Raw genomic sequence first — 25,663 nt, forward strand, 5'->3', positions numbered from 1 at the left:
AAAACACATGAATATATTTGAGTCAATTCGCCTGTTTACAATCGAGAGAAAACTCAGTCATAAACAGCACAGAAGTTGGCTTTATGAATCTATTCCCATGCCCTCGCGACCTTTAAAAATATATTTGATTTTATAGATGAGGTTGAAATTCACTTGTATTCTATTCTCCAAAATAAATTATCCAAGCAAACTGAAAATTATGTCTTCCGATTATTCATATATTTGCTTTGAAATCGGTTAATAGAACAAACGATAAATGCACCCTGTTCAGCGAATTGGAGTTAGATTTTGGATTGCGCGAGTCGGGAAGTTTGACTACGTGGAACCACCGTAGGTGCTAGTCCCGGACTCCCGGGTGAAGATGGCGACTCTGAGGAGCGGAATTGGTGGGTTGTGCAAAGTGCAGAACGGTGGATGGTGATTGTGGATAGGAGTGGGCGGTCTTAGAGGGGAGGACAAGGGTGCGACGGGTAGATTCAGATCCCCCACCCCCATGCACTCTACCGAGGGCACGATGTCGCCGAACCCCGGGACTCGACCCTCACTGGTACCCCAGGGCCCGATTCTCTACCTCCTACAAGGGCTCCCTCAGAGCCCGGCTTTACCCTAGGGCTTCACCCCCCCACCTGAACCATTTTCTTGAAATGTTCAGTGTTCCTCGCATTTTCTGTGTATTTTCAGACACGTTAAATTGACATTTAGCTTAAGCATTTCAGTGTCCTAAGTAACAGTCAAATATTTAGGCAGGTTTGCTGTGTTATTTAGCCATTCTAACTAAATAACATACTTGTAAGTAAAAGTCTTTGTTTTATGAGTGAAAGCTAAGTAAAAGAGCATGGTTTTCAAACTGTTTTATTGCATTTAAAGGAGCATTGAGGCTGCTCCTTCCTCTAGCCCAAAATAATGCTTCAAGAAACGCGTCCATGAAGCAGCTGGTCTCCAGGTTTTCCACCTTCAACCTTTGCCATGTTCCATCTCCGACTATTTCTTCAGTAACCAAATTGAGATCAACTATGGAGCATAAATTTATTTGTGCACATAAACTTGCTGTTCTCAAAAGGTAAGTGTTAAATCTCTTTTCGTATTCAGGGAAGAAAGTGAATTTTTTTGCACTTCAACAGTTGAAATGCCAATTTTCTGATCATTGCTGTGTCTATTTGGTTGCATTTTTATAGCATTAGTAACAGCAATGAGACTGTTCTTCTAAATTTAGCTTGGTATTGTTTGTACTTTAAAGGGTTGGAATTCACCCTCTGTCTTTGTACTGAACATGCATTACAGTAATTATTGTCAGAATTTTCACATTTCTGTTTCCAGCAGGTCCTTTTGGAAACAGAAAAGTGAGGAGGTCCTGAAGAGAGAGTTTAGGGCACTAGGTAGAAAGCTGAGAGGCAGGACTTCCAGGGTAGCAATCTCTTGATTGCTGCCTGTGCCAAGCGCCAGTGAGGATAAGAATAGAATGATTTGGCAGATGAATGTGTGGCTGAGAAACCTGTGCAGGCGACAGGGTTTCAGATTTCTGGATCATTAGGATCTCTTCTGGGGAAGATATGACCTGCACAAAAAGGACAGGTTACACCTGAACCAGAGGGAGACCAATATCCTTTCAGGAAGGTTTAAACTAATTTGGCAGGGAGATGCGGAACCAGAGTGGTAGGGCTGTGGAAGGGGTGTTGGTTTACAAGCAGAGGAAGAGTGTAGTGAGAGTGTCAGGAAGGACAGGCAGATGATAGGGCAAAATTGCTGTCAGTGGGATGAATTGCAGTGTTAATGGGGGATGGAATCAAAAAGAGTGACAGACAGGGCTGAAGTGTTTGTATTAGAATGCATGCAGTATATGGAATAAGGCAGATGATCTTGTAGTGCAGTTAGAAATTGGGAGGCATGATATTGTGGGCATCACTGAGTCGTGGCTGATAAAAGATTACAGGTGGGAGCTTAACATCCAGGATACACTTTGTATCAAAAGGAAAGACAGATAGGCAGAGCCGTGGGGTGGCTTTGTTGGTTTAAAAAAAATCAAATCCATCAAAAGAGGTGACATTGCTATAGAGGAAGATGTAGAGTCCTTGTGGGTAGAGTTGAGAAACTGCCAGGGTAGAAAGACCCTGATGGGAGTTATATACGGACCTCCGAACAGTAGCCAAGATGTGGGCTACAAACTACAACGGGAGATAAAAAAGGCATGTCAAAAGGGCAGTGTTATGGGGATTTCTCATGCCTCTGTAGATTAGGAAAATCAGGTTGGTGCAGGATTCCAAGAGGGGTAGTTTCTAGAATGCCTACGAGATGACTTTTTAGGGCAGCTTGTGGTTGAGCCCACTAGGGGATCAGCTATTATGGATTGGGTGTTTTGGGCCTCAGAAGGGATGTGCTGACATTAGGGTACAGAGGAGGTGCATGAGAATGATTCCATGTGTGGAACAATTGATAGCTCTGGGCCTACACTTGCTGGAATTTAATAGAATAATGGATTGAGATAATTATATTGAAAGGCCTCAAGAGAGTGAAAGTGGAGAGGATGTTTCCTATGGTGGGGGAGTCCAGGACCAGAGGCATAGCCTTAGATAAGAGGGACATCCATTTAGAATGGAGATGGGAAGAAATTTCTTAGCCAGTGACTGGTAAATCTGTGGAATTAGTTGCCACAGGTGGCCGTGGAGGACAGTCATTGGGTGTATTTAAGGCAGAGGTTGGTAGGTTCTTCATTAATCAGGATATGAAAGGTTTCGGGGAGAAGGCACGAGATTGGGGTTGAGAGGGAAATGGATCAGCCATGACAAAATGGCAGAACAGACTCAATGGGCCGAATGGCCTGATTCTGCTCTCATGTTTTATGGTCTTACAGTCTATGTTGATATCCAAAAGAGGAAATAAGTAGTAGTTTAACTGCCAAGGTTTTTAATTGATGCCCCCTGTCAAGGTGGTCTGTTGATTTCTCAGGTTGTTTTATACACCTCATTGTAAATGATCCAGTGATGTCAAGTTCCACTGTAATTTTTTTTTTGCATTCTGGTATCATTGATAGAGAACAAAAAAGGTTTCCTGAAACTGTTAATCAAAGGATACAAGTAATCAGGGGCACCTACCCTGAGAAGCTTGATGTAAGCAAAGAACAATTTTATTTGTTAAATTAATCTCCAAAATGTTTCTCTTGTGCATAGTGTGACTCCTCAGCTTCCCAGTTTTCAACAGCCTGTAAGAACCCTAACCTATTGTAGCATCGGCAAAGGAAAGCGTAAAACAGTGAAATCTGTTGTCAAAAGATTCCTGCGGCTACATTGTGGACTATGGGTGCGAAGGAAGGTATGTACTTCCAGCATTCTGGACATTCTAAAGGAACTATCACAACATGAATTATTGATCAAATGAAGAAATTATACAGCTGGAGATTTTGTTGACAAGAATAGGTGTAGGATAGTTATGGAGCAGAATTCCAAAGAAATTTCACTTCACATTTAGTGGAGCGACCAGTGCAAGGTCATTGCAGCATGTGATTAAGAATTAACTGGCATCTTGGCCACTATTGCAATAAAGTTGGCGTTTAGAAATAACAAAGTTTGTTGCAATTGTAAAGGATGTTTTTGCGTCCACACCTAGAGAACTCTGCAAAGTTTTGGAATCCTTGTCTAAGAAAGTATAATGTAGCATTAGAGACAGTCCAGAGGAGATTTGCCTTGCTGATTCCTGGGATGAGACAAGGGCAAGCCTTAATGCAAGAAGTATTGGTAATAAGATGGATTGTGTTCATCAAGTAGCTATATTTTCCAACATGAGAAAGAAATCATAGAGGGTGTTCAGGATAATTTCCTTAAGTAATGCAAACAAAGAATCAGGCTTTCTTAAATCTGGTAATGGAAAACGAGGCATGTTCTCTGTATAAACGTTCCCTTAGGACAGGCTTTCCCGACCTGTGTTCCAAGGACTCCTCAGTTAATGGCAGCAATCCATGGCATAAAAAAGGTTGCAAAGATATTTTCAGGAGGTACTTCGTAACACTCAACAAAAATTAATCCCACTGTGAGGAGAGATTTAAAAGAGGGATAAACCAACTACTACTGACCAATTAATTTATCATTTTATAAGAGAAAACGTGCAAAAAGGATAAAATTAACAGCAGACTGGAAGACTGTCACAAATTCAGAGTCCATCAAAGATGGACAAAAAATAATTAGAAAATAAGCAATTGGGGAAAACAGGCAATTAATATAAAAACAGCCAATAAGAGTTTCTTTAAGTATATAGCGTGATAGATAGATAGATATACTTTATTAATCCCAAGGGAAATTTGGTTTCGTTACAGCCACACCAACCAAGAATAGAGCGTAAATATAGCAATACAAAGAACCCGAACAATCAAACACTAAAATACAAACCATGCCAGATGGAAAATAAGTCTGGGACCAGTCTATTGGCTCAGGAATAAGTCCGGGACCAGTCTATTGGCTCAGGAATAAGTCCGGGACCAGTCTATTGGCTCAGGAATAAGTCCGGGACCAGTCTATTGGCTCAGGAATAAGTCCGGGACCAGTCTATTGGCTCAGGAATAAGTCCGGGACCAGTCTATTGGCTCAGGAATAAGTCCGGGACCAGTCTATTGGCTCAGGAATAAGTCCGGGACCAGTCTATTGGCTCAGGAATAAGTCCGGGACCAGTCTATTGGCTCAGGAATAAGTCCGGGACCAGTCTATTGGCTCAGGAATAAGTCCGGGACCAGTCTATTGGCTCAGGAATAATCCGGGACCAGTCTATTGGCTCAGGAATAAGTCCGGGACCAGTCTATTGGCTCAGGAATAAGTCCGGGACCAGTCTATTGGCTCAGGAATAAGTCCGGGACCAGTCTATTGGCTCAGGAATAAGTCCAGGACCAGTCTATTGGCTCAGGAATAAGTCCGGGACCAGGAGGAGAGAGTTCCAAATGAACATTGGTGCTTCGGTGAATGAGGCTGGAGAAATATTTACGAGGAACAAGAAAATGCCAGAAGAGTTAACTTACTGTGCTTCAATCTTTATGGTCAAAGATACTACAAACAACGGATGAGTACTGAATACTATTAAATAAGGCCTGTGGGAAAAGCCTAAAAATTACGGACCTGTCATCCTCACATCTGTAGTAAGGAAGTTATTCCTGAAAGATAGAATTAATGATCACTTCGAAAGGCAGGAACTGATTAGAATTGATCCAAAAGGCTATGACCCGTGTGATCCAGGGAAAATTGGATTCAAAGTTGCTTGGCAATAGAAAACAGAGGGCAATGGTAAAGAGTTATTTATTTTGACTGGATACCTGTGTCTAGAGGTGTTCCACAGAGGTCAGTGCTGGGTCTGGGTCCCTTGTTTCTAAGATAAGTGAATGATTAGGATGGAGATGTAGGAGGCGTGGTCAGTAAATTTACAGATGACATAAAGGTTCCTGGAGTTGTTGATAGTGTAGACAGTAGACTTGTGTAACAGTCTAATATTGATGTATTGGTGAACTGGCAGAATGAACTTTACTCTTGATAAGTATGAAGTGATGTATTGTGGAGTTCAGTGAGTCTAGGACAAACACATGAGGGACTTTAGTATGCAAGTCTAAAGATCACTGAAGGTGGCAGCACAGTTGGATAACAGTTTACAGGCATACTAGCCTTCGTTAATCAGGCCATTGAATACAAGAGCAGAGAGGTTATGCTTCCACTTTATAAAATATTGGTCAGGCCTCAGCTAGAGTAGTACATGCATTTCTGGTAACCACACTGTAGGAAGCAGGGGAGGTTCCCCAAGATGTTACCTGGGATGGAGCATTTCAGTTATGATGAAAGTCTGGAGGGTATATTTCTGCTTTTCCTGGAATGGTGGAAGTTCAGAGGGGACATGACTGCGGTATATAACGTTATCATGAGTCTAGATAGGTACACTGCAGGAAACTTTATCCCCTTAGGAGAGTTGGATAAAAATAGAGGACATAGACTTTGGTCAGGAGTAAGAGATTTAAAGGAGATTTGATGGGGATCTTTATCACTACCAGAGAGAGTGGTGGAAGCAGTGTCACTAAGATCTAAGCATTGAATATTATGCCAAATTCTGGAAGATGGGATTAATACAGAGGGGTGCTCACTGGCTGGTGTGGACGTGGTGGCCTGAATAGGCTGTTTTCATGCTGTGTGACTATTTTATGACTAAGGTCAGTGAGGAATTAAATCCCATCATCATCCCTAGTATTAGGCAAACTAATGAGGATAAAAACGGATGTCCCATTAACCAGATGGCTTGCTTTCTCAGATCCAAACTAAATGGATTGGTTGTAATCTTCCAAAAGTCCTTAGAATCTGGAAAAGTAGCGTGAGGAATTGAAAACAACCAATTCATAAAGGGCAACACAGTGAAAAGTGGGTAGCTATATGCAAATTAGCCTAGTATCTTTTGTTGAAAAAATGCTGGAAACAATTGAGGAGGTAATCGCATATTCACGAAGAAGGAATGTCTGATGAGTTTATTAGAATTCTTTGAAATCCCAACCAGAATAGAGAGAGAGGGGAGCCAATAAATGAATTTCCAGAAGACATTCAACAAACCGCCTCATGACACATTCAGTAACAAGATTCCATGGTGTTGGAGGTAATAAACTGGCATTGATGGAGAGTCAGTGACCAGGTGGGAAGCAGCAAGGAGGGAAATGGGGTTCACTTCCACACTGGCAAGATTACCAGTCGAAGGCTGCAGGGACAGCTGCAGTTTACAGTATTAACAACTTGGAACAAGAAACTTACTGCCCCTTAACCACTGGTGTTTAGGGCAGCAATGAAGGTCCTACATCTCTGTCTGTCTATACCGCCGCACACAGGTAGAAGAAATCTTCATTGCTCTTTCTGTAACAATTTATTTTTGGCCATTCAGGGTTTTCCTGAGCTGAACCCCCGAACCTGGAAGACCGGTGGACCACTCCTAGTCTGGCCTCAACCCTTTGACCTGTTTGACATGGGTGACCCGACCAAGAGCCAAAGCATAAAGCCCTGACTCCAGCCAACATAGCTGTCCGGGTCATTGAGACATGCAAGCCTCCAAACCCTAAAACAAGGTTGTGGTCCTCTTGGAGGTGGAACAAGAAAACAGATATACTAATGACAAGTACACAGACGGTACAAAAGTAGTTGGGAAGGCACATGGGGAAATGTGAAGGTCATTTTGGAAGCAAGAGTGTTTGCGGCATGGTAGGGAGTGGTTAGCACAACACTTTACGGTACCAGTGACACGGGTTCATTTCCCGCTGATAGCTGTTAGAAGTTTCTGTGTTCTCCCCGTGACTGCTTGGGTTCCCTCCGGGTGCTTTGGTTTTCTTCCACAGTCCAATCAGTTGGTATGTTATTTGGTCATTTAGAATTGTTTTGTGATTAGGCTGGGGTTAAACTGGTCAGTGCAGATTGAATGACCTATTCCACACTGTATCTCAATAATTAAAAAAAACAAAGAAATCAAGCTTTATTGAAATGGAGAAAAGATGAAAACTGCAGCATGGATAAATTGGGCCAAAGGGCCTTTTTCTGTGCTGTATAACTCTTAAACATACATGAATTAAACAAAGGGATTCTGGGAGTGCCTTGTTCACAGAACACAGAAAACTAACATACGTATGCAGCAGGTAATAGGGAAGGCCGTGGAGCCTTGTAAATGTACAGTTTTTCATAGCTTTAGTTATGACCATTATTGTAAGACCAGTTGTGGTAGTCTGCTTCACCATTCAACTGGATATTGGCTGATCTGGCATTATAATCTAACGAGGGTAGAATTATACGAGTTGGGAAATCTTAACAGCAATTGCACAAAACATTATTCACACTTTATCTAGAATGCTGCAAGTCCCCCAATTTAAGGAAAGATATTATTGAAGTCAGTTCAGAGAAAATTCATTAGGATAATCATAGATTTGAGGGAATTGTGGTATGAGAAAATGTTAAACATTTGAATTCTGATCATTTTAGTTTAAATAAATAAAAGGTGATGTTAAAACATAACATTTTTAGAGTGCTGGACAGGGTAAATACTAGGAGACAATTACCTTGCACAGAAGAGGCCAAAACCAAAAGGTATGGTCTCAGAATTAGAGAATTTCCATTCGAGGGAAAAAATTCTTCTGAGGGTTGAGAGTTTTTGTAACTTTATGGAAAGTGCTGTGGAGTCTGAGCCCTCATTTATTTAAGACTAAGATAGATAATTAGTAACATAATTGGGGATTGTGGAGAAAGGACAGCAATGCCGGATCAATCATAATCCTACTGAATGATGGAACTGCCTACCATACCTGTTCTTACTATTTATGATCTTATAAATAAACTTATGAAATACACGTGAGAGCAAGTAAGAAAAAAAACAATTCGGTAATTGTTTTCGAAATCTATTTTTCTTGTGTTTGTTTATTTATTTTTGTTATACAGTGCCGAGTGGGCTGTTCTGGCCCTTCGAGCCACACCCCCCCAGCAACCCCTGACAACCCCAATTAACCCTAACCTAGTATTAGCACAATTTGCAATACTATCTTGGACTGTGGGAGGAATCCAGAGTACCTGGGGAAGACCCACATATTCCACGGACTCCTTACAGAATGGTGCCAGAATTGAACTCGGAATTCTAGAGCGTCCCGAGCTGTAATAGCATCGTGCTGCCTGCTATGCTACTGTGGCACCCATGTTTCTTTGGATTGTCCAGCAAATGGCAAAAAGCATCAATTTTTCACTCAAACCTGCTTTCTTTTTTTGAGAATGGACAGGCAGTGTCCTCAGAGTTTGAACCAAGAATACACATGAGTTATGCTGATCAGATCCTCAACAATGCTCTTTTATTTCAGGCAGGTTATAAGAAAAAACTTTGGAAAAAGAGACCTGCTAGAAAAAGGCGACTTAGAGAACATGTCTTCTGCAACAAAACCCAAAGCAAGATGCTGGACAAAATGACCACTGATTTCTGGAAAAGGCGGAACTGGTATGTGAATGATCCATACCAGATGTACCACGATCGAACAAACCTGAAGGTTTGAATATCTGTGACACTTATGCCAAAATCTGCAACTTGTGGCTTTGTTCCTGGAGCAGAAATAGCAGCTGCTGTACTGAGCATCCTTGGAGCTTGATGGAGACCAACCTTAAAATCATTGACATTGTGAATGCTGAAAAGCTGGAAAAGATGGTTTTTTTGTCCTTTGTTTCATGCATGTCTGTATTTAATGTAATAAACTTCCCAACAATACAACAATGTCATTTCTTACTATTTTTGGGGGGATCTGGCACTTTCAGCATCTTTGGGACATTCCCTAACAAAAGTCGCAGAAGATTTTTACTGAGGTCCGTGTCTGGTTGTTCAGTAGCAAAGAAACTAGGGCTAAAAAATACAAGGGAAAATGGGTCCTCAGCTTTCCAGCCCAATACCTTCAGATTCCCTCAATTTTCTCACTTCTGTTTCTTAAATATCCTCAATATCCAACGTCATGGCAAGCTTAGTCAGTGCCTTCTCCTTTAGTTGGATGTTATGTTAAGTTTGTATGATTGTGCACACTTTAATCGTCTTTAAATACTTCACCATCACATGGTGGGCATTCTGTGTTGATGATATATCAACTTGACGAGCATTGTGGGTCTGCTATTTTGGTACCGGATTGAGTGTTTTGATGCAACTGATGCATTTCACTCTGTTTTGATGTGCGCATAAGTAAACTTGAATTGTGATTCATATTAAAGGTAACATAAATACAAGGTCTTGTTGTCTTCCAAAAGATGTTAGAATTGAAAGCCTTAAATTATTATTCTCCTTATGAAGTATCTTGTCTCTATTTCCTACCTCTCTACTGTGATGCATCTCATGGGTAACAAGGTCACGAGACTAAATATATTGATGAAGATAGTGTATATGGATTTCAGCAAGGCATTTGATAACTACCCCATGCAAGGCTTATTGAGAAAGTAAGGAGGCATGGGATCCAAGAGACCTTGCTTTGTGTATCCAGAACTGGATTGCCTATAGAAAGCAAAGAGTGGTTGTAGACCGGTCATATTCTGTATGGAGGTCAGTGACCAGTGGTGTCCCTCAGGGATCTGTTCTGGGACCCATTATCTTTGTGATTTTTATAAATGACCTGATAAGGAAGTGGAGGGATGGGTTAGTAAATTTGCTGATGACATAAAGGTTGGGCATGTTGTGAATAGAGTGGAGGGCTGTCAGAGGTCATAGCGGGACATCGATAGGATGCAAAACTGGGCTGAGAAGTGGCAGATGGAGTTCAATCCAGATAAGTGTGAGGTGGTTCATTTTGGTGGGTCAAATATGATGGCAGAATATAGTATTAATGGTAAGACTCTCGGCAGAGTGGAGGATCAGAGGGATCTTAGGGTCTGAGTCCATAGGACACTCAAAGCTGCTGCACAGATTGACACTGTGGTTAGGAAGGCATACGATGCATTGGCCTTCGTCAACCGTGGGATTGAGTTTAAGAGCCCAGAGATAATGTTGCAGCTATATAGGACCAGTACTGTGCTCAGTTCTGGTCACTTCACTACAAGAAGGATGTGGAAACCATAGAAAGGGTGCAGAGGAGATTTACAAGGATGTTGCCTAGATTGGGCAGTATGCCTTATGAGAATAGGTTGAGTGAACTCGGTCTTTTCTCCTTGGAGTGGCGGAGGATAAGAGGTGACCTGATAGAGGTGTATAAGATGATGAGAGGCATTGATCATGTGGATAGTCAGAGGCTTTTCCCCAGGGCTGAAATGACTAGCATGAGAAGGCACAGTTTTAAGGTGCTTGGAAGTAGATACAGAGGAGATGTCAGAGTTAAGTTTTTTACGCAGAGAGTGGTAAGTGCATGGAATGGGCTGCCGGCGACATTGGTGGGGGCGGATACGATAGGGTCTTTTAAGAGACTCCTGGATAGGAGCTTAGAAAAATAGGGCTATGGGTAACCCTATGTAATTTCTAAAGTAAGTATGTGTTTGGCACAGCATTGTGGGCCGAAGGGCCTGTATTGTGCTGTAGGTTTTCTATGTTTCTATGTCATGTGTGAACAATATATAACAGTGGAAATCAAATGCCCTGCCCTAATCCCCTGTGAAGAACATACTATATGCAAAGTGTGTGTGTGTAAAGCATGAAAGTGAAGCCATCCCTTTACAATCTTTCAGTCTTTTATTACAATTCCAAGAGTTCTGTGATAAATGTAAGACAACAATCCCATAATTCATGCAGTACTCTGAATGCAACCACTGTAACGGCAACAACAATTTCCCTATATACAATTAACATCTGTAGTTAGGCGAAACAAACGTGAATGAATACAACTGTAAAGTGCTCTGGCCTGCCAGATCTGCAGTTATTTGCTGCAAATTTAAGGAAATAAAAAGGTTCTTGCACACCAGAAGGGCAAAAGAAGATACAATAGTAGAAATTAAGACAATCACCATCCTCACTGATCTATTGTGAAGACCAGTGCACATAGCAAGTAAATTTTTTAAAATATATGTAGCTGAAAATGCTTGGGAAAATGCAAGTATTTTGACCTGTGCATTATCCCCATTTAGTTGCACAATGGTATACAGCATAGTCTGCATTGTTACAAAAACATGTAATTATTTTTACATTTGCATTCATTGTGTCTAAATGTGAACAAGCTAGCAGAGTGGTTTAGTACTCTGATAAGGCAGCACACATCCATGCCATTGCCTGCTACTGCAGAGCAAGGAAAAATTAGTTAATAGGCATGTGCTTGACATGTAGCACTAGTGTATATTTTCTAGCCCATCTACCTACATAAAGTTTTGTTCAGCTTGCATGAAGGGTGTATGAGATAAATGCATCACCACTCACGAAGAGACGGTTTCCCTCAGAAACTCTACCGAAGCAGTTTTAAAACCTTTGAATGATGGGAGATAATTGTACCTGTAGATACATCTAATTGTAATTATGGTGATCTGCCATATGTCTCCAAGTGCTGTGACATTGGATTGCGCCAACTAGGTTATTGAATCATTCATGAGAGATGGAAGCAGTACAGCCTATTATGTTTATAGTAAATCTTTGAAATAGCTACCCAATTATTCCACTCACATCATTCTTTTCATGTACTCTGGAAAATCTTTCCCGCTCAAGTAAATTTCATTCTTACTATTGAATCTGCCTCCATCACTATTTAAGTCCATGAAGTACAGACCAGTAATAAATTTGAAGTTTAGATACATGAACTATTTTTCCAAATATATCTTCTATGAAAAGAGGAAGTGTTGATATCTAGCATTTAACCGCAACCTGCACTCATTTAGTATTTTCAATAAAGGATAAAGAAAATGTGATATGGTAATCATGCTATTTGACTAGTAATCCATGTAATATGCATTCATATCAAGCTCTGGTTGTTTGAGTCTTTGCAGTGAAATTTCCAAGCATGCAATCAATAAGAAGCCAGTATTGAAATTATGGTTAAATTCCAATTTGTTCACCAGTATTACTCTTACATGGTCTATTGGTATGAATCTTTGACAACATAATTTTAACATCAAATGCTATCTCAATATTGGTTAGATTGATTCCATGATATCCGAAATAAGTCTCACAAATTCAAACGCAGAGGGCAGTTTGTTTCGACCTGTGCAATTGATTCACATTGGAACAATCTACCTTAGTTTTACATTCCTACTTTCCCCACATATGCTTCATAAAATTTGTTCTACTTTTTTTGCTACATAGTTTATAATACTCTATCTTGGAATATGCATTAATTGTTCAAAATATTAAATATTCTTCATAGTATATTCAATCTGATTAGAACATTGCACGAAAGGCATTAAGAGTGCCTACAAATTTGTTATCAAGTTCACACGATCTATACAGAGTTCCTGCTTCCGAAAAACATCCCACTGGATGGAGAAGTTGTAGACATAGGGAGAATTCAAGCCATAAATCAATTTGTGGGGGGAGGGGGTGCAATTTTTCAGGACTGAGAAATTCCTGACTGCACCCAGGGAAGGGGTTGGGGGCAATCTCCCTCATAGATTCAGGGATGAGCTGCCTGCATCCAGCCTGAACCCAGTGAATTGCCTGTCTTTTGCCTGTAGCCAGTGGTGGGCTGCTAGTCTTTATCCTTGAACCAAGAATGTGCTGCCTGACTCTAACCTGGACCCAGGGATGGTCACAGGGCATTGAAGCAAAAATGGAAATGTTAAGGAAGGTGGAGAGGCTCGGTGGTTAGAGAGGATCCAGTGATGAATTCACATTTGCCTTTGGTGGAACAGAGATTTAGGGGTGACTCATAAAATACTGAATTCAAATATGGTACAGGTTGGAAGAATTTAGAGATTGAGGGGTGAAGCCATGGCAGAATTTAGGCACAAAGTGAATATTAAATTGTGATTTGCAAGAACCTCTCCATTCCTTCATGGACCATCCAAAATTGAGAAGCTACTGAAATCTCTTCTACACTGTTTTAAAATTATCTACCTGCAACTGTCACTTAATACCACACAAATCCTCCTAACGCATAGGTAACTACAGAATTGCATGGTTATATCTTAGTTTGCTAACTAGAAGCTTCTTGAAATCTAAAGTGCAATATATTATTTTTAAACAGTTGGAAAAGAATCTATATCAATGAGGAAACCTGTTTGATCAGAAAATGGATGAGGAAAAATCCATCCATCCTAAAAAAAACTTTACATTCCTTTCAGCCTTATTTTAATAGTCTGCTTCTCTATTTCAATGTCTATTCCATGTTGTGAGCTTAAAATATTCATTTATGTCTGCCCAAACATTCACCTGTGTTACGCCTTGCACTTGGGCCATGATTTAGCTCAATTTGGGGTTCTGGTTCAATGAAGTCAATAATATAAAATTATCAAATCTAATTATCAATGAATTTTGTATTTTGTTTTCTATTTTGTCCTTATACTAGTAAGGTATGTGATATGGTAATCATGCTATTTGACTAGTAATCCATGTAATATGCATTCATATCAAGCTCTGGTTGTTTGAGTCTTTGCAGTGAAATTTCCAAGCATGCAATCAATAAGAAGCCAGTATTGAAATTATGGTTAAATTCCAATTTGTTCACCAGTATTACTCTTACATGGTCTATTGGTATGAATCTTTGACAACATAATTTTAACATCAAATGCTATCTCAATATTGGTTAGATTGATTCCATGATATCCGAAATAAGTCTCACAAATTCAAACGCAGAGGGCAGTTTGTTTTGACCCGTGCAATTGATTCACATTGGAACAATCTACCTTAGTTTTACATTCCTACTTTCCCCACATATGCTTCATAAAATTTGTTCTACTTTTTTTGCTACATAGTTTATAATACTCTATCTTGGAATATGCATTAATTGTTCAAAATATTAAATATTCTTCATAGTATATTCAATCTGATTAGAACATTGCACGAAAGGCATTAAGAGTGCCTACAAATTTGTTATCAAGTTCACACGATCTATACAGAGTTCCTGCTTCCGAAAAACATCCCACTGGATGGAGAAGTTGTAGACATAGGGAGAATTCAAGCCATAAATCAATTTGTGGGGGGAGGGGGTGCAATTTTTCAGGACTGAGAAATTCCTGACTGCACCCAGGGAAGGGGTTGGGGGCAATCTCCCTCACAGATTCAGGGATGAGCTGCCTGCATCCAGCCTGAACCCAGTGAATTGCCTGTCTTTTGCCTGTAGCCAGTGGTGGGCTGCTAGTCTTTATCCTTGAACCAAGAATGTGCTGCCTGACTCTAACCTGGACCCAGGGATGGTCACAGGGCATTGAAGCAAAAATGGAAATATTTTTTTCATTTATCAGTTCACAGCTGGCCAAACTGATGGTCAACCATAGGTCATGCATTCATTCTTCAAAGTCGAATATCAGTTCTTTCATCTCTACCACTCCCAGCTGTAAAATTAAAGATCAGAGAACAGAGTTTCACACAAGCTTCTTGTTCTTTTCTTGCCTTCTATGGTACCAACAAGCATTGAAGTTTTGATGATCAGATGATGCTCCAGTGAATTTTCATAGATTGCTTATCAGGTTTATCTAAAATATGGTTTGGCACTAAGAACTTCTTCCAGGATAAGTTTATTGTAGGCTTACACACAATTTTATTCTCTCTGAAGCAAGGCCTGAAAGTTACCACACAGAACTTAGAGTTTGAGCTAGCTAAGTTCTCATCAGACCAAGAGAAGGATAGATTCTGTAAACCTCACATGAACACTGTCCTCTTGCTCACCGAGCATGTCTATCTTGATGGACTTAGACAACATCAAGAAGGGCTTTCAGAATTGTTTGGGGATGCTCATTCAGAGTGAAGAAACCACACATGGACTCACATCAGCACATTAACAACGCATGTAAGAAACAGTGCATTGAATATTATTGGTCAACAGAAAGAAAGAACTACACAAAAAGAATTGGAGCCAATGGAAAATAAAAGACCATAACAAGGATTCTACTACAGCTCTTTCACAGAAGTCGAAGCTGCTAGTCCCATGCTAATCTACTTCCCATGATAGAAGATTGTGTTCGTCTCTTTGAGGTTGCAGTGCCAGTAATTCCCAAGCTGAACAACGTTCATGGTCAGGAGATCCGAACATGCCTTCTGAAACAGAAGTTTATTAATGCATCCAACCCCGGCAAACAGCTCATAGAATTGGATATAAAGGAACAGAAGAAATACACTGCTGAGAACATTCTGGGCAAGCTGCTCATTAATGACAAACACCTTAAGTGACTGTCCACATTGGACCTCTGACTGATGGAGATAGCATCAACTTAAAATACTCTCCTCAAAGGTGTTCAGTTAGGGCCATGACCTTGTAGTTACAAATTTTCATTCAGACAAATATTTACCTCAAGTTGAACAGGAAGCAAAGTTGGACTTGTGATGAATTAAGTTTACAAAGGCAACACTGATATTTGCTATAATGAGTTGCTTCCTTGAACCTAAATTATAAAGACTTCTAGGTAACATCTAGGTAACATCATTGATTACAATGCCATCTATACCATAAAATATGCACTTAAAGCGGAGAATAAGTCCAAGATACAGTAGTTTGTAAGGCAAATAGTGATCTTGTCTGTGGCAGGCTCAACATGTATATGCAGGAGGCCAAAAAGAAGTATTCAAAGAACAAACACCAGTTCATAAAGAAATTGGAGCAAGAGAGGAAAAGCATCAAGAGATGATCACACACCAGAAACCCTCAGCAAAATGCTCTCCCTAAGCAGTTGTGATAGTTGCTCTAAAAAAGCAAGGAAAGCTGTTGAAAGAAAAACTGATCCAGTTAACTAAAGCAATGTTTGAGACAGAGGATGATTCATAAATAGCTCTTCAACACCATGCTAGATGTTATAATTTTCTTAGAGCCTCATATCACAGTGACTTTGTTCCTTTATATGATTTCTCATCAAAGTAATGTCTTTACATCTTCTTGTTCTCATCACTCTCATCCTGGTATTTCGGCAAGCCATGAACCTCCTGGGAAACATGGAACTAATTTCAATGTTGAAAGCCAGTTCCAGTGCTCATTTCACCTCTGGTTGTCCAGTTAGGTGCTTGCGATACAGAGACACTAGGCATCCAGGTATTGGAGATCCTAAATAATAGCTCTTAAAGTACTAAAACATTTTAAGTTACTCTTAATAAAGTTGGAGAAAGCAGAAGCTCCACAAAACTATGAGAAACACAGAGGTTGATTCCTTCACTGATATTTCCCTTTACAGCACCTATCAAATTTGTGACCTCTATCATCTAAAAGATGTAGATGACTAACACATGGAATGCCACCACTTCAGAGATACAAGAGATTGTATTCTGCAGATGCTGGAAATCTTGAGCAACACACACTAAATGCTGGAGGAACTTAGCAGGTCAGGCAGCATCTATGGAGGGAAATAATAGTTGATGTTTCAGGCAGAGACCCTTCACCAGGATTGGAGGCCACCACTTGCAAGCTTCCCCTGCAAAGTATCACCATCATGACTTGGCAACATAGTGCTAGTCCTTCATTGGTATTGGGCTATCTCCCTTCACAACAAGATCTCTGGGAGTACATTTACCCCAATGGTTTAAGGCAGCAATTATGGATATGGCAAATACTAACATCCCAAAAGAGGATATGAAATATCAACCGGTTTAAGATCAGTGTCACAGCGGGATTATTATTGTTAATGAACACCTATTTACAATGGCATTTGGTGGAAAGTTATGGAAAGGGGGTCACAATTAAAATAAGCAATTTTCTGCAACATTGGATTGATAGTAAGACATAATAGTAAGACATGTTAACATCCCCAACCCCACCACTCCCTAATTTTGTACGTGGTTTGACTTCACAGCAAGTTTGGAACTCTGCTTCTTTCATACTTCTTATAATAACATCACCGTCAACAGTAAAAACTGGTCAGCAGATGACCAGTATTATGTGACAAAGTTTCCTCAACATTAAAGGGATTAGCACTAACACATATAGCCCTTTAACAAGCACACTATCCTTATCTGTACCTTTTTCCAAAGATTCCTACTTGGAGTTTTAGGACTTAGTTCTAGGACTTCCACTTTTAACCCTTGGCTCAGCCCTTCACCTGGATTTCCAGATTTGTAAACAACCAGCAGTCTTAAAATTCATTGTAAATCATACACTTACCACAAAAAAATATTGCTAATCGCATAATCCAACATTTTACAGATAAGTGGATAAGTAGAAAAATTGTTCATAACTTATAACTGATGTCCAGAAGAGAATCAAGGGAGAGAAGGTTTTAAACTTTAATGTGGGTACAGATGTCAGAGACCTGAAGCAGCTGGTGATTTGACATGAAATTTGGCAACAGGATCAGTTTAAACTTGCTCTAGGCAATAAAGATTTGCATTTGTATGGTGTATTTCACAGCATTAGGATATCCCAATGTGCTTTAAAGCAATGAACTGCTTTGCAAAATAATTCTGGCAGCAAATTAGCACATTGGAATGTAACAATGACCAGATCATCTCTGCTGGGTGTTGAGTGATATGAACCACTCTAGTTTGAACTAGCATCTATACCTAGGAGACCTCACAAGGCCTTGGTTTTACCAACTCACATGAAAGTTATCAACCTGCTTGAAACCTAACCAATGAGTCACTAAGTGACGAGCTAATGAAATTCTAAAGTACACTCAAATCAACACAAGCCAGCTGTCCTAGTCAAACACTACCGCGCCTGATAACAGGAAGTTCTAGCAACTAAACACATCCCCACATAAGAAACCCCAGTATCGGTGTAAACCTCTACAACCTCACTTTTGCTCCATACAATATGAGAGTCAGAAATTTGAATGGAAAGCATGCAAGGAAAGGGTTAATTAAATATTTCAATCTTTTTTCCCCACAAACTACTTTATAATAAAAACTGTCTCAAAAATGCTACAACTACTTGTCAAGTCCCATACAAGTGTATGAACTTTCAAAATCACTGCAAAAGCCAGGCTATTCCAAGGCTTTAAAGACCACAAAGTACCAAATGCATCGCCTACAACACACTATTACTAATGATTATCTTAGCCTGCCACTTACTTGTACATCATTAATCATGGGCTCAGGGTCCTTGTCCATTGTCTTGCCTCCTTGGAGCCTATTGTTATCAGTGGGACCACTGAGGCAGCAAATGGGCACACTCTGCCATTCATCCATCTGCCTCCATCACCTAAATGTAGGATTACAATTTCAGATATATATCTCATCTGCTACAGTGTTGATTTTGAGAAGATCTGAGCCTGAGTTTGAAAAAAGACACTGGTTATACTCTAAAGCCACAATTTGACACATACCTAACTCTCGAGGCCAAATGGATATGGTTCTTCCCCAATATCTAAACTTAGCTGTTTCACCTTCAGTTTCAGCATTTCATCTTCATTTGAGCCTGATGTGGGCACAATCCTTTCATAGTTCATGGACCTCTTCTAAATTCAAGCGTCTGGAAGACTTCAGCAACACACTTGCACCAAAAATGTATGAAAAGTGTATACTTGCTAAACTGAGCCACAGCTGAAAAATCCTCTTTCTTCACAAAGAGACAAGGGCACATTACAGAGCGAAGGGAAATCTTAAAGGCGAAGAGGAATGAAAATACATTTTTAAGCAGCCAGGAAGTTTCCAGGATTGTTTTTTAATGTTCAATGAGGCATGCCATATAATATTAGTAGAAAGAACATTTGCCAAAATGTTATCTAATTCTGCTGCTCAAAGCACTAACCAGCTGATGAGAATCCACTGTATAATAATCCTGTCTGATGTAACTTCCCCATTGTGGCATTTTCCAACATTTCCTTCCACAGCCATAGCTGTCTCTAACAATGCTGCACACACAACTGTGAAATAGCTTTATTCAGTTTTACAGAGATGTGGTTACGATACCTGGGTTACCCATATTCCTGCAATCAATTTTCACTGTTGGAGAAATTGTGATAAAAATTCAAGAAAATGAGAGAGATACAATGCCCACTCCTCCCTCCCTAAAATAAAAATCACATTTATTGGTGCATTCTTTCTATTGTCTTATTTATTTTCGATAATATTCCACTGGGCTCCTTCAACTAATTGACAAATTAATTATGGGAATTACCATCACAGATTGTGATTTTAAAGGAAGGAATATATTAAATTTCATTTTGAGTTTGAAAAATGGAGCAAAGGCAGGTTAATGGATTTGAGGCAGCAGACTGGCCATAATCTAGCTGAATGGTAGGACATGCTCAAGAGTTGAATGTGTTCCTCTATCATTTCAATGTCCATCCTTGCCTGAGCACGTAATGCTTTTATCATAAGTGACAGTTCTCACTTGCTACTTAACAAATAGTCTCACTGGAAGAAGTAGTGAGAGGAAATCAGCCCTTTGGCTTCCTGAATGGATATTGTTCTGTTTGAATATGATGCAGCAGCAAGCAGAGAACAGAAGAACGTTAATCCAATGGAACCAGGTAAAGAAACATAAAAGCTGCTACGCCTTTTGTTTTTTCGTATAGGTGCAAAAATAAAACGTTGACTGTCATCATCAGCAGTGCAAATCCAAAAGAGATTCATACCAGTAGCCTGGTCAGTCTTCTCATTGTGCACGGTGTGACTAGAGTTTCAGATCATACATTTAATGTGTTTATGTACAACACAGCAGACACACTTGTGCAGAGTCAACAGACATACCTATGAATGATGCAATTGACATTCCAGTGCAGAGGACAGCACATACTGTGCACAAAACATTATTTATACCTGTGCATAGTACAACACATATACCTATGCATACATCACATACACCAGTGCTCAGAATAATGTATTTGTGTACAGGGTGTGACAGAAATCCTTGTACACAAAATAGCATAAGTGCCTATATATTGAAGAACAGTTATCCCTGTGAGTAGTGGAACAAATATACCTGTATATTGTAGAGTAGATTTCCCTGTTTACATAAGATTTTGATCAATTTTTGTTTCTAGATTGCTCCAAAGCGAAAACACTACATGTTGGAATGTTCTTACATAAATCTGAAGACACTTTGGACCTACAAGCATTTCAATCACTTCCCCATCACTCCTGAATTTTTGTTTCAACAACCACGTGTAAATTTTGGAAGCTAACAGAGACAGAAGAGAAACACATTACGATGCGGTTTATACCCATGGACAGTTGCTGAAGGCATCTGCAGAAAACGTGAAGCACTCTCTAGCCAGGGGTTCCTCTGCAGTTCCCTGTGTGTCACTTGTTGCTTGGCTCGTGAAGGCAGGACAAAAACAAGTCGGAGGTCAAATCCAGTCACTCCAGTCCGATGGTTCCTTGGCGTCACATGGATTCGCTGCTACAGCCTGAGGTACTTTTTCTCCTGGGTGGTGGATTAGGGTGCCTTTGCTCTGCCTATAAAAACACATACATACATTCAACCACTAAAATGGCCAATAGACAGACAGTTGTTTCACTCATCATTTAGCAGCTAAACCCAATTTACGAGGAGAGTTAAGAAAAGAATGGGTGCAGGTTCAATCTCCAATCTGTGCTGAGGTAGCTAATCTTATCTGGCCAGCTAAAATGACCTTGGCAAATAAGGCAAGGGTCATTTCCTTACATACAGTACTGTGCCTCACACACAAATATATATATATTTAGGGTGCCTAATACTTTTGTATTTGTCAACATGAAGTGGAGAGCAAGTTTGTAAATCTGGCGGGAGCAAAGGATGTTGGGAATGGCGAGGGTGGCGCACCGTGGGAAGGGTGTGGGACAGGTGGCAGAGAAGGAGTGCCAGGGGCAGTGGGTGGCATGGATGTAGACACACCCAGCCCTGAGACACCAGACAGGTCATTAGATTCCAAACAATTGGTTTATTGATCATTACAGAATGTCTCTCTGGTGCTTCCCCTCTCTCTTCCGCTTTTCACAACCATGATTCCCCTCTCCTTGCCCCCTTCCCACTCTCAGTCCACAATATGGACCCATATCAAAATCAGGTTTATCATCACTCTCATATGTCATAAAATTTGATTCTTTTTGCAGCAGCAGTACAGTGCAATACATAAAGTTATTACAGTACTGTGCAAAAGTCTTAAACTCCCTAGCTAGATATATATATATATGCCTAAGACTTTTGCACAGTACTGTAGAACATAGAATGTTACACACAGGAACAGGCCATGATGCCTTTGCTGAACATGATGGAAAATTAAATTTCTCCCTTATTCTGCACATAATCCATATCCCTCCATTCTCTATATTTTCCAATCTAAATGCCTCTTGAACAACACCATTGTATCTGCTTTCACTACCACCACGACAGCCTGTTCCAAACACCTAGCAGTCTCTTTCTAAAACCTTTGCTCCTCACATTCCTTTTGAACATTCCTCTTCGCCCCCTTAATGCTATGCCCTCTAGTAGTCAACATTTTTACCCTGGAATAAAAAATTTCTGGCTGTCCACTCTACCTTTGCCTCTCATCACTTTATAAATTTCTATCAGGTCTTGCCTCAGCTTCTGACACTCCAGAGAACACAACCCACGTTTGTCCAACATCCTCATATACCTAATACCCTCTGATCAAGGCAGCAGCTAAGTAAACCTCTTCTGCACCCTTTCCAAAGCCTCCACATCCTTCCTGTAATGGGCGACCAGAACTGTACATACCATTCCAAGGGCAGCCGAACAAAGGTTTAATATAAATACAAGTTGGTCATCAGGCAGAAGATACAAAAGTCTGAAAGTAGTTACACCCTACAATTGAACAACAGGACTGACAGAGAGGCACTTGTTATCTAGATGCATCATGGTTGTGTAGGGTAACTACTTGGCCTGTGACTGCAAGAAACTGCAGTTGTGGACACAGCTCAGCACATCATAGAAAACATTCTCCCCGCTATGGACTCTGTCTACATTTCTCACTGTCTCAGTAAAGCTACCAGCAAAATCAGAGACCCCTCCCACCCAGACATCCTCTCTTCTCCCCTCTCAGAAGATACAAAAACTTGAAAGCACGTATCACCTAGCTGAAGGGAAGCTTCTACCTCATTGTTGTAAGGCTATTGAATGGTCCCCTGGAACAATTAGATAGACTCTTGACCTCTCATCATGGTTTGCACTGCACTTTCTCTGTAACACTTTATTCTGCATTCTGCTTTTCCCTTGTACTACCTCGATGTACTGATGTGATGAAATGATCTGTATGGATGGCACGCAAAGAAAAGCCTCTCTACGCTACCTTGGTACATGTGACAGTACTAAGCCCATTTGCCAATATAATTTACCATCCAATAATCAGAAGAAGTTGCATACCCCTATGTGACAAACTGAGCACCAGTTGGACTCCAGGTGCGCATCAGTTCCACCGGTCAAACTCACTGTTAGTACTCACCTTCTGAATATATGTTTGGTCACTTGGTTGGGGTGTCCAGAAGGCTGCCTGTTACCTGAACTCTCTACCCTGAACTCTCTACCCCCCTCCCCCACACCCGATGCGGTACAAACCACCAAACAGCTCACAGCCTGGAATAAAAAAAGGACATGCTGGAAAACTCAGCAGGCAAGGCAGCCCAGAGACACTTCATCAGAAACACTAACTCTGTTTCTCTCTCTGCAGGTGCTGCCCGACCTGGTGAGTCTTTCCAGCATCTTCTGTTTTTATTCCTAGTTTCCTCTCTCTTCAGTTTGTTGATTTTCCTTTTCTGCTCACGGTCCTGATTGTTCCTTTGAAAAGGGGGATGACCTAAAAAAGGCAAGTCTGACATTGTCTTAAAGAAGCTGCTACTGAACCACATAAGTCACTGACCATGCACAAGATTAGATCAGATTCAACGTTATTGTCATTGTGCCGAGTACAGATGCAAAGCCAATGAAATGCAGTTAGCAACCAGAAATGCAAAGAATATTGTTATTTACAAAATAACTGCGAATAGAAAGTAAGTGCTACAACACACAAATATAAAAGTACTGAGACATTACAATACGGGTGCAATACTGCTTAGTGCTGTGATGTGAGGTTCAGCAGGGTCACAGCCTCAGGGAAGAAGCTCTTCCTGTGCCTGCTGGTGCGGGAGCGGAGGCTCCTGTAGCGCCTACCGGATGGGAGAAGAGTGCATAGGGTGGGATGCATCCTTGATAATGCTTTTCGCCCTGCCCAGGTAGCGTTTATAGTAGATGTCCTCAATGGTGGGCAATTGGGTGCCGATAATCCGCTGGGCAATTTTCACCACACGCTGGAGAGCTTTGCGGTCTGATACAGGACAATTGCCATACCACACTGAGATGCAGTTGGTGAGTATGCTCTCAGTGGTACAGCGGTAAAAGTCTATCAGTATCCTGAGACAGAGGTGAGCTTTCTTCATGCTCCGCAGGAAATAAAGGCGCTGCAAATAAAGGATGGAGGAGTTCAGGGACCAGGTGAGATCCTTGGAAATATGTACACCAAGAAATTTAAAACTTAATACATGTCCACTACAGCTCCATTGATGTAGATGGGGACATGAGTGTGGCTCCTAGCATGCCTGAAGTCCACAATGATCTCCTTGGTCTTCTGGGTGTTAAGGGCCAGGTTGTTATCAGCACCACATGTAGCCAGGTGCTGCACCTCTTCCCTGTAGGCTGTCTCATCATCCCCTCCGATCAGACCAACCACCGTGGTGTCGTCTGCGAACTTGATTATGGAGTTAGAACCATGTACAGGAACGCAGTCATAGGTGAAAAGGGAGTACAGAAGAGGGCTCAGCACATAACCTTGAGGCATGCCGGTGTTTGGGGTGAGAGTGGAGGAGGAGAGTAATCCTTGTGGTCAGATGCCCTTTCAATTACCTCAGTGTTTTGATAAGTTACAGTCAGTCATTTTTTAATATACTTTGTTGATCATGTTTGGCCCTCGTACAGGATGCTGTCTAAGTTGCACGCCACCTTGGTCAATGTCTCCCATCCACTACATAATGTACTGGGTGGGCACAGGAGTACATTCAGCCAGAGACTCATTCCACCGAGATGCAGCACAGAGCATCATAGGAAGTCATTCCTGCCTGTGGCCATCAAACTTTACAACTCCTCCCAGACACCCTGAGCCGATAGTCTGGTCTTGGACTTATTTCATAATTTACCGGCATAATTTACGTATTATTATTTAACTATTTATGGTTCCATTACTATTTATTATTTATGGTGCAACTGTACAAAAACCAATTTTCCCTGGGATCAATAAAGTATGACTATGACTATGACTAAAAAAATGCCATTTTTCCTCAAACTTGGCTTACCACGCAATTTCATTTTAGGGCAACAGTTTATAATCAATACTCCAGCAACTACTTTGCTGATTTAAGATGCTGCTCAGCAAATAGTAGTTTTCCCTTACAAGGTTGAAGGTCAATTGAACCACATCAGTTGGAACTTTATAATTATGAGCAGATGTTACAGAATCAGAATCAGAATCGGGTTTAATATCACTGCAATACGTCGTGAAGTTTGTTGTCTTTGCTGCAGCAATACAATGTAACACATAATAATAGAGAGAAAAAAACTGTGAATTACAGTAAGTATATATAAAATAGTTAAATTAAATAAGTAGTGCAAAAGTAAAAATAAACGTAGTGAGGTAGTGTTCATGGGTTCAATGTCCATTCAGAAATCAGATGACAGAGGGGAAGAAGCTGTTCCTGAATTGTTGAGTGTGCGCCTTCAGACTCCTGTACCTCCTTCCTGATGGTAGCAATGAGCCAGGGCATTTCCTTGTTTTCATCACTAAAAGTAACCACATCAGCAAGCAAACGTCATAGTTTCTCGCGGCGTAGCAGGAGATAAGTTGGGGGTGGAAAGAAGGGGACAAGCAAGAGCAATTAAATGGATTTGTGTGGTTGGTCATGCTTCACTTTGACGAGAGCTTCCAGTTTCTTTTGAGTGGATCAATTTGATGAAATAAAAGAAAAGCTTCATTTTTCTGCTTAGCACAGCCGTATTTACTTTAGCTAGCTGAAAAGTAAGGCTTGCCATACAGCCCCTCAGAAGACCTGGCACTGTAGCGTAGTGGGTAGCACCACATTTTACAGTGGGTTCAATTCCTGCCGCTGTCTGTAAGGAGTTTGTACGTTCTTCCCGTGACCGTGTGGGTTTCCTCTAGATGCTCTGATTTCCTCCCTCATTCCAGAGACGTATGGGTTAGTTGGTTAATTGGTCACC

At 40.7% G+C, this 25,663-nt stretch overlaps 2 protein-coding genes across 6 annotated transcripts in view; one reads left to right on the forward strand and one right to left on the reverse strand.

The window, feature by feature from the left end:
* The first annotated feature begins 335 nt into the window (after positions 1-335).
* Positions 336-9,667, forward strand: mrpl35 (mitochondrial ribosomal protein L35). The gene is made up of 4 exons (XM_063047059.1): positions 336-386; positions 868-1,060; positions 3,165-3,306; positions 8,825-9,667. The coding sequence occupies exons 1-4, from the start codon at positions 362-364 to the stop codon at positions 9,011-9,013; spliced, it is 549 nt and encodes a 182-aa protein (XP_062903129.1). The 5' UTR covers positions 336-361; the 3' UTR covers positions 9,014-9,667.
* Positions 9,668-11,058: 1,391 nt separating this feature from the next.
* reep1 (receptor accessory protein 1) overlaps positions 11,059-25,663 on the reverse strand; it is a 101,698-nt gene continuing 87,093 nt past the window's right edge. For 3 of the 5 annotated variants that reach the window (XM_063047061.1, XM_063047064.1, XM_063047060.1), the window contains one exon: positions 11,059-20,880. In XM_063047061.1, the coding sequence (XP_062903131.1) occupies positions 20,809-20,880 (72 nt within the window). In that variant the 3' untranslated portion in view covers positions 11,059-20,808. The remainder of the gene's footprint in view (positions 20,881-25,663) is intronic. The other 2 variants (XM_063047063.1, XM_063047062.1) reach the window with 2 other exon arrangements.

This window comes from Mobula hypostoma, chromosome 4 (genome assembly GCF_963921235.1).
Source record: "Mobula hypostoma chromosome 4, sMobHyp1.1, whole genome shotgun sequence".
NCBI classification, from domain to species: Eukaryota; Metazoa; Chordata; class Chondrichthyes; order Myliobatiformes; family Myliobatidae; genus Mobula; species Mobula hypostoma.